This window comes from Pterocles gutturalis, unplaced genomic scaffold (genome assembly GCF_000699245.1).
Source record: "Pterocles gutturalis isolate BGI_N339 unplaced genomic scaffold, ASM69924v1 scaffold39501, whole genome shotgun sequence".
Lineage (NCBI taxonomy): Eukaryota > Metazoa > Chordata > Aves > Pterocliformes > Pteroclidae > Pterocles > Pterocles gutturalis.
In genome coordinates, this window is record NW_010104399.1 from 118,816 (window position 1) to 128,841 (window position 10,026).

At 36.7% G+C, this 10,026-nt stretch overlaps 1 protein-coding gene across 1 annotated transcript; it reads left to right on the top strand.

Moving 5' to 3' along the window:
- The first annotated feature begins 316 nt into the window (after positions 1-316).
- LCTL (lactase-like) lies at positions 317-8,930 on the top strand. The gene is made up of 13 exons (XM_010087044.1): positions 317-410; positions 1,473-1,633; positions 2,804-2,891; positions 3,155-3,261; positions 3,557-3,685; positions 4,115-4,210; positions 4,557-4,611; positions 4,703-4,864; positions 5,590-5,864; positions 6,128-6,254; positions 6,718-6,917; positions 7,467-7,530; positions 8,815-8,930. The coding sequence occupies exons 1-13, from the start codon at positions 317-319 to the stop codon at positions 8,928-8,930; spliced, it is 1,674 nt and encodes a 557-aa protein (XP_010085346.1).
- The last annotated feature ends 1,096 nt before the right edge of the window (positions 8,931-10,026 follow it).

The following is a 10,026-nucleotide window of genomic DNA, read 5'->3' on the forward strand; positions in this document are numbered from 1 at the left end:
AAAAGACTTTTAAAACATAGTGAAGATGAGTAACATTATGGAAATCATGCAGGGAGCACTCCTAATAGTTACAATTTTGCACTTAATTCTTCCATTTTCATCACCCTGCCAGAAGCTTAACTGCATCTTCCACTTAGCCCAAGCACTGCTTTTAGCCCTCAAGGAAAATCTCACCCATTCAGCTTTTCCCTTTTGATCACCCTAAGCCTACTTTGTAGAGCAGTGATACCTCACAATGCTTTTCTGTTTTATCAGGTGGGAACTTGAAGAGATGAAATTAACAGCAATGAAGACATACGTTTTGAGAATATGGTATATGCTTGTGCCGGTAATGCAGCTGAACACAGCTGAGGATTTCCAGTGGACAAAGAATAATCCAGGCTCCTTCTATTATGGCACTTTCCCAGCTGGTACGTTTGAACTACAGTTGATTGTGGGGTTTATAATGCCCTAGATCTACTTGTCTGTTTGCACCAGAAAACTACCAAAAGGTTTTCCTTGTCCTTCCAGGGAAATGGCCAAAACAAAAAATCAGGCTCTTGCAGAATGCATAGTTAATATCATATCCTGCACCTAACTCTGGCAATATAAGGGTTCACATAAGGCTGCACTTCATGTAGTCACCTAAAACAGTAAATTCCGAGTCAATGCTAACAGATTCATATTTCACATTCAGATCTCCCTTTCCTGTCTGTCATTAAGATGCACACTATAACAAATCTCACCTGAGAACTCTTATCCTTTTTCATAAATTATCTATAACTAATGAAGAATTATGAACTTAAAATATCCTTTCTTAGCAGCTAACTTAAGAAATGAACGTGAGTGAAATGATTGTGCTGGTTTTGTTTCAAGCTGTTTAGTATTATCTAATTCACTCTTCAGTACTGCATTATGAAACCTTGTCCTTTCTTCAACATATATTTATACATACGCACACATTTCATTCAACCAAAATCAAAACTAAAAAGATGTAGGCGCTGGTTTATTGTCATGCTCAAGTTTGAAGTGGCTCAAATAGATTAATCATGTCCTTTTGTTCAATACTAGGAAAATAATCTGGAATCTTTCCATATATTTTACATAACAACAGCTAAACTTGTAATCACTAAAAAACTCGAAGTCTAGCAGGCAGAAGTGACCTGGGAACCTATTTTTTTCTTACAGTAAGACATTTCTGCCACTCTATCAATGCCCTACCTCATCACTGTAAAATAATAGTAACAAGGTCTAATATAAGAAATAATTAGATTCCTTTTTCAGTGCACCAGAAAAGGATACCTTCAGTCTATACCACATTTTCCAGCAGTCCCTCTTTATGCACCGATAAAGCTTCACGTAGAAAACATTGGCCTCTTGTTCAATCACACATGCAGCTGTGAGGGTGTATCACTTTATCATTTGAAAAGTTAGTACAAGAGCAGTTTTGCAGGAAAATGTTTACATCATAACTCACTTCTTTTTACTTTTAGGTTTTTTATGGGGTGTTGGAAGTTCTGCATATCAGACTGAAGGAGCCTGGGACAAGGATGGGAAAGGACCAAGTATCTGGGATGCTTTCACTCACAATAAAGGGAAAGTGTTTAGAAATGAAACAGGAGATTCAGCATGTGATGGCTACTACAAAGTCAAGGTATTGTTAAAGAGGAACTATCCCTCTGGAAACAGCTCTGAGCAGCTGTGAAGGTTTTATATGTATATAAGAATAATCAAACAATCAGATGCTTTAAAATTCAGTCTGAATGTTTCCACTTTTTTGAATGGATAACAAATAAATAATCAATGCAGCTCTATTAGCAGTGTGTTTCCAAGCTTAAAACTATCAAAAACAATTTTAGAATTGGAGGAAAGACAGATACACAGCAAGAAGAATCCAAAGGACTGTGACAAGCCAATATTACATAACTGTAATTCCAATTACTTTGATACATTCCACTGAGGTTTTTCCACATATATGAAATCCAAAGAACCAGAGGTCTCAGCAAGAACTAAGAGGAAAGAAACTAATTATGCCTTACTATCCTAAAATGGGAAAATGCAGGAGTGATTTCATTTGATCTCTCTCAAACAAGTAAAAGCTTGAAAGAACAGCTTAATAAATATCCACAGAGAGGATTCAGGCACAAATGATAGTATTTCAACATTCACTCAGCTACTGTGGGCTTGGATTTTGAGATACTTTCTAAAACCTGCTTGCATGTGTTCAGTTACATGCTCTTCTTTATATAAAAGTACTCTTTCTCTGATTTCATCATCAGCATTCTCTTTGCATTGGCTCATATACCATCAGTCTCTCATTTAATATTGAAGATGTACAATTTCTTTGAAAAATAATATGTATTTATACTGAATTGATTTTTTGTGCTAATTCCATATGAGACAGTAAATGAAAGCCAGTGTAATCATGGTTTTGTGCCCAGGCTGAAATGTTTGACATCAAGATTTACAGGCTTATATTATCCTTTAAAACATGCACATCACAAATGCTGACAGAATTATAATTATGTTGCAGAATAATTCATTTTTCCATCCTCTGTTTGATGGTGAATCCATTCAGTTGCCATGGTTGTTAACACATTACAAGACTCCCTTGCAGAGTCAAGAAAAAAAATGGTGACAAAGGAAGCATACAAGTAGAAAGAGCCATCATCTCAAAGCAAATGCAGAAAATAACTGATGAATCCTCCTTTGTGCAACTCTTCTATAGATTTTTGCATTCAGTACTATTTAAGACAGATTAATAACTGAAGAGTTATTCTGCTCAGACTTGAGATATGTTAATTGGATTTTTTTTTTTCCACAGGATGACATTCAGCTACTGAAGGAGCTGAAAGTTAATCACTATCTATTCTCTATCTCATGGCCTCGGATTATGCCCACTGGCATTAAAAGTAAGTGTAACAATTTCACCACATTCTTACCAGCATTAGTAGGCAAGTAATTTTACTCCTGAGCATACCACAGTTGTTTAACATTACTGTTAAACAGATTTCTGTTTCTTCTTCTGCAGAACAGAGTTTAACCATTACACATCCATTACAGTACACCCATCACTGTAATCTAAAATTCCTTGGTTAAAATTTTCAGATTTTTATTCTTCCTGTTATTTGAAAAACAGTCCAGGTAATTTATTGTCTGTGCACTTCATCAGCAGAGCAACTGAATGAGAAGGGAATACAGTTCTACAATGACACGATCAACAGTCTTCTGGAAAACAATATCACCCCGATTGTGAGCCTGTACCACTGGGATCTGCCACAGGTCAGACAGTATTTAAATTACTGCAATGTCTAACTGAAACACTTCTGATAGGAAACTGATTTCTAAATTTAAGGACGATGTGTACTTTACAAAAATGTTTAAAGATGCCTGCATGCTTTTAAGTGTGCTTATAATTATTTTCTATTCGTTTGCATTTTAGATACACTGTAGTTTGTATACATCAAAGTTTTGAAAAATCTCCTCCTGAGCTACTGAAATATACATAAAAGTCTTTGTTAACAGGCAGCTGAACTTTAAGTAACATTACTGACTCTTGAAATTCTTATTTACAAAGGTTCTCCAGGAAAAGTATGGAGGCTGGCAAAATATAAGCATGATAAATTACTTTAATGATTATGCAAATCTGTGTTTTGAGAAGTTTGGCGATCGTGTGAAACACTGGATTACTTTTAGTAATCCTTGGGTAAGTCATCAATATTTTCCTTCCAACCACTCCCATTACACTTCTGTTCCCAAAATTCTGTGAAAGTGACACTACAGGAAAGTAGGTTAAAAATTGGAGAGGAAGAGGGAGAGACTAACGCCATTAATCCTTGAGCCCAAAAATCTCGGTGGCCAGATTCTGCACAAGGGCAGAGCTTTAAGACATGAAATTCCAGTGAAGTTCTGAAACGCTAGTGACGAACACATTGTTTCCAACAAGCCACAGCATACTATCAACCAAGCAGCAGGGTAGTAGATGGGAGCCAAGGGGCAGAGAAGAAAAAAGGGGACTGGAGAGGATACAGATTGAGAGAGACTGCACAGAAGAGCCCAGGACTGAGGTCCACAGGACAGCACCAAATTCACGAGTTCTGCTGTTCAAAGAAGAACTAATTCTATGTATTTGCAGGCAGTTGCTGAGATGGGTTATGAAACAGGAGAACATGCACCAGGACTGAAGCTCGGTGGACATGGAGCATACAAGGCAGCGCACCATATAATTAAAGTAAAACTGAAATCGGGCTTTAAATGATGTGTAAATTAAGAATTTTTAGCAAAGTTTTTTGATTCTGCTCTTTAAACAGAAATATAGTTTTGCAATTGTGTCATCTCCAACTAGCACATCAAAATTATCACCTGACTTTAAATCACCAATGCATATATATATTCACTTGTAGCATGAAATGCTAGCTGCTCGATGTGACACTGTTGCAACAACTTAAATTTTTCCTTGTAAGTTTCTTTTACAATATGTTTCAAACTGGTTGAGTAAGAAAATACCCAGGTTACTCTAGAAACGAGTAAAATCCTGACCTGTTGATATGAACCTGATTTTTTTTTTTAACTTACAGACTCACGCGACGGTATGGCACTCTTACAATAACACATGGCGTAGCGAGCAGCAAGGTACTAAGGATTCATTCTGTAATTACGCTTCTATTTACATTTAGGGATTAAAGATTATGTGCAAACTGCAGACTTGTCACTTTGTTTTAAGGTATGGTTGGAATTTCCTTAACTAGTGGCTGGGGTGAACCTGTTGATCCACATAGCCAAACAGACAGAGATGCTGCTGAAAGATACATACAGTTCCATCTGGGATGGTTTGCAAATCCCATTTACAGAGGAGACTATCCAGAAGTTATGAAGAATTATGTAGGTAAGTCCCAGTAACCAACTGTAACATGAATAAATTACACACTCACACCACATAACAACGGAATAACCCCAACCAACGTGTATTTTAGACAAGTGTGAGGACACAGGTGAGGCAAGGCTAAGCAACAGTCTGTGGGCTAGACACAGCTCCCGAGCAGTTTGGGGGACAAACTAGAAGTAAAAAATTGAGCTGGTGTTGAGCTCAGCACTTGCACATCTGAGTACTTCAAAATGGAAAGGAAGAAACTCTCTCACTTCTCAGTCATAGTCCTTTTTTAGTGGCCTAACCAAGATGGAGCTGGTAAATATTTTTCTGGATTTTCCCCCTGAGGACAGAGAACCAGCAGTTTTTCAGCACTGAAATTTGCATTTCTACAGGGTTCCACTATCTTTTTTTCACCGAATGAAGAAGATAGGCAGATAGGCAATGCACCCAACAGCAAAGCACTTCTGCTCTTGTCATTACGTTTCCAAGCACTCTGTTGACTTTTATCATGCTCTGTAGAAAAAGAACCACTTTAATTGCCTGTTTTCTCCATGTATTGCACCCAACTTGCTTCTCCAAACCAAAAGTATGAAAAATTATTTCATTATTAAAAAGCAATCAAACTAAACTGTCCTCCACACTAACATCAAATTCAGAAAAAACGTATTTATTGTTGGTGAGGTAAAGAAACTAAATTTCTGTGCTCCTCAGAAGGACATTTCTTACAATTATTTTGATAGGTAGGAAGACTGCCCAGCAGGGCCTGGGGACATCAAGATTACCAACCTTCTCAGTGCAAGAGAAAATGTATATTAAAGGCACGTCGGATTTCCTGGGAATAGGTCACTTTACCACTCGTTATGTCATACAGAAGAGCTTTCCTGTTCTACAAGTGTCCAGTTACCACACTGACCGCGAGTTGGCTGAACTGGTGGACCCTAAATGGCCAGCTCCAGGACCTAAATGGCTATATTCTGTGCCTTGGGGATTCAGAAGATTACTCAACTTCATTAAGGTGATTATTTTAGATTTTCAACAGTTTCACCTATATATTTGTCTTGTCATACTGGGAAGTTTATTTGCCAGAAAAACTACTTTAACTTCAGCTCAGAAAACTATAACATTCATTAATTTAAAAAGCCCTGTAGTTAATTTAAATTCCTAGTTACACATTTTTCTTATTAAATGCTTTTAATGCATTTACTAAGAATCTCATGTTCTGTCAAAATAAGGTGATCTTGTTTATATGAACCAGTCTAAACCTATCTTTGTTTGCAGACACAGTATGGGAACCCTATCATTTATGTGACAGAGAATGGAGTTTCTGAAAAGGTACAGTGTACTCAGCTGTGTGATGAAGGGCGGATAGAGTATCTGAAAGGATATATTAATGAAATACTGAAAGGTAACTTTAAAAACATATTTTTAGTGCATGAGCTTTCTGAGCGGTTTCACCTTCTGATTATTTTTTACTCCTGTAATTTACATCATAGAGAAACAAATATTCACAGTCAAAATGGATAGCACACCAGACTAATAAATTCTTTCACAGAAATGACAGCCTAGCCAAATGTACTGATGCTAATAAATACAATAACCCACAGGAGATTTAATACTGTAATAGATCATCAGTTTCCACTTTTAGAAAGGAGAAATTGCACCTAATTACCATTCTTATAGAGCTCTAGTACCTCTAAGCTAAAGATAACATTTTCAAAGAATCTCAATTACTTTATTCTTTGCCACTTTTCTGTCCTCCTCCCCCCTCCCTGTCTCCTTCTGGTATAAAGCAAACCTCCAGAACCATATGTTAAGGGCAACAAACACAGGCAACAGGTCTAACAAAATGATTTGTATTCTGCTTACAGCTCTAAACGATGGTGTTAACATCAAAGGCTATACTGCCTGGTCACTCCTGGATAAATTTGAATGGAACAAAGGCTTCTCGGAAAGATTTGGATTTTATCACATTGATTTTAAAAACAAGAACAAACCACGATACCCAAAGGCATCTGTTGACTATTATAAAAAGATTATCAGTGCGAACGGATTCCCAAATCCAAGAGAGGTGATATTAATTGCTATTTTTTTTTTCTTTTTCTTCACTATATGGGCAAATATCACATTGAATTTCATTAAACAATTTGCATGAATATGGTACATGAAATTTAACACTTAGGTTCTGTAAATTCGGGATGTTAAATACACAGGCCTCCAGTGACAGAGAAAGTGGAAACACCCTCAATTACCATTTCTAAAGCATTTCACAAACTCTAATTGGACTTACTGATGTGATCAAAAATTCTGAATCAAAACTTACCAGTGCCCTGACAAGATTTCTTGACAGACAAAATTACACATACATCTACTTAACTGGAAAACAATATGGAATATATTCTGTACCTTTTAAAATTTTATTAAACATTTAACTATAAGAAATATATTGCAATAAAAACCACAAAGATATAAAAAAAACTTTCAGAAAATAATGTGTTGACAGAATAAAATAGTTTCAAGTCAGTTGTAATGGATGAATGTTCAGGGACAGAGGAAAAGCTACTGTGAATGAGACAGACTGTTACAGTCTAATACATCTGCTGCATGTCAAACTTACCAGGTGGCAAACTGGCATCAGAAGGCCATGGACATTTGCTCTACCACACACCAACTCCTTGCTACAGGTAATTATGTGTTTTCTGCTCTGTTTTATAAAATCATATTATGTACCTTCCAGATTTTAAATTTCTCTCTGAATAATATTATTAGCGGGTCTTAAAAGGAATTTTCTTCCTAAAAGCACAACAGGTTCCAAATACAAGTCTCTAAAGAAAAACTGTTTACTCCATCCAGCTAAAATCACTGCAGCTAAATGGATTAACTTTGGATGTTAATGGAATACACAAATTGTAAGAGACACTATTTAAAATTAAAGCCAGGGATGACAGCGTTAGCCTTAAAATAATAGAAGTGCTAAATGCTCTTTGAAACATAAAACAAAACCAGAAAAATCAAGACCAGCAAGCAGACAGAAAGTCTCTAAAATGTTTGACTTCTACATAAAATTAAACTATTAAAAAAATGTGCTAAGTGCTAGCCTAAGGTAGTGTTAACCCAGGTTTCTGCTCTTTCATACTCCTGGTAACAACAGCACAACTCACAGCAGCTGCTCAGGAATATGTAAATACAGCAGCAGCCTCTGCCTGCAATTTACACAGTTCCAGGCTAATCCATCACACTTAAGACCTTCCCAATGTAATTCAGGACCTTTCATAATTCCTGAACTAGGAGAATAGTCTACCACAGTGGATTTCTGCAACGTTTAAGAAAGATTAAATAAGTATTATAAAGTCTCATAAGAAGGATGATAAAAATTCCACATGGTAGAAGACATCAAAGCAGTCATCTTAGGTTTATCCTACTTAGCCTCAGCTGCTGAGTGATACGTCTTTCGTGAATTAGATATGTTTATGGAACGCTCCGAGGCTTATCTGTGAAGCAAAATTCTACAAAATAAAACCCATTTAATTTTTCAAAGAGCTGCAAAACAATCATAAAAAGGCTAAAGTGCTTCCCAAGGATTTCTCTTTGACAATTTTCTTTTCTATCTTTCCTTTGGTGGGGGAGGAGGGAGGACACATGAATAAAAATCAAAGGAACAGTAGAGTAATGCTAATGCACTCGAGTTAATTCAGAGTAAGCAAAATTTTTGCAGCCCTTTGAGCAATGACTTATCTCCAAAAATTTACCTTAAAAAGAAAACAAGAGGGAAAATTGTCACAGATTTGCTCCAGCTTTTGCAGGCTTAGGAAATTTTTTGTTTTCTTTGCTAATTATACCCTTGTCAACATTTAACAAAATAATTTTAGCCATAAATGTTCAAGAAAATCCTTAATCTCTGTTAACTCTAAGTTAACCATTAATATACTCCAGAAGATTAAATTTCTTACTAATTTCTCAAATTCTAGATTCCCTGATTACTCGCATGGAAATGGTGACAGAGATTATTCTTCCTACAGCTTTCACACTCTGCATACTCATCAGTATTGTCCTACTAATATTCTACCTTCAAAATCATAGATAAAAATGCATGCTTACACACATCTTCATTTTGCATAGTAAATAAAATGCAACTGTTTTATTATATTGGTTAAAGTTTACTACAGATGCCTCTTTTTATACCACTGTAAAGATAACAAAATAATTACTTTACCTATCCACTTAGTGCTTTTATAGTCTTTTCTATTCAATTCCCAAAACATAATTTAATTTTTTTAAATCAAAACCCAACGTACGCTTTCTTTATGCCTTATTTTCTACTAATTTTAAGTAGAAGATTTTATGTTTCTTATTATTTTGGAAACCACTTGTGCTGATTTTGGCTGGGATAAAGTTAATTTTCTTCCTAGCAGCTAGTAGGGGCTATGTTTTGGATTTGTGCTGAAAACAGTGTTGATAACACAGGGGTGTTTCAGTTACTGCTGAACAGTGCTCACACAGAGTCAAGGCCTTTTCTGCTCCTCACAGCACCCCACCAGCACCAGGCTGGGGGTGCACAAGAGGTTGGGAGGGGACAGAGCTGGGACAGCTGACCCCAGCAGACCAAAGGATACCCCATCCCATATGATATCATGCTCGGCATACAAAGCTGGGGTAAGAACGAAGAGCGGACAGTCAGAGTGACGGCGTTCGTCTTCCCGAGTAACCATTACGCATGACGGAGCCCTGCTCTCCTGGAGATGGCTGAACACCTGCCTGCCAAGGGGAAGTAGTGAATGAATTCCTTGTTTTGCTTTGGTTGCGTGGGAGGCTTTTGCTTTACCTATTAAATTCCTTTTATCTCAACCCATGTGTTTTCTCACTTTCACCCTTCTGATTCTCTCCCCCATCCCATGGGGAGGGAGTGAGCAACAAGCTGTGTGGGGCTTTTGCTGGCTGGGATTAAACCGTGACACTACTACACGTTTTGTTCACCAGAAAAAGAATTATCTAAGATTAAAGTGATTCAAATCTTGCCAGTACAAATTTCAAGTGATTAAAAGCTGTTTGCAAATTCTGATTTCAGTCTATTCATCAATAGACTTTTAATCAGCATGTAGCTGCTATTTGAAGAGAGACAGACAGGTGATTTTAAAACGGAAAAGGATTTAAATATTCCAAGAGCACTGCTTAAACATTAA

What these genes read in the sequence shown, in the direction of transcription:
- LCTL (XM_010087044.1), top strand. Translation starts at nt 317, where the DNA reads ATGCTTGTGCCGGTAATGCAGCTGAACACAGCTGAGGATTTCCAGTGG. An exon ending in TTACTTTTAGTAATCCTTGG is followed by an intron (nt 3,686 to 4,114) that starts GTAAGTCATCAA and finishes ATGTATTTGCAG; the next exon opens with GCAGTTGCTGAGATGGGTTA. An exon ending in GATTACTCAACTTCATTAAG is followed by an intron (nt 5,865 to 6,127) that starts GTGATTATTTTA and finishes CTTTGTTTGCAG; the next exon opens with ACACAGTATGGGAACCCTAT.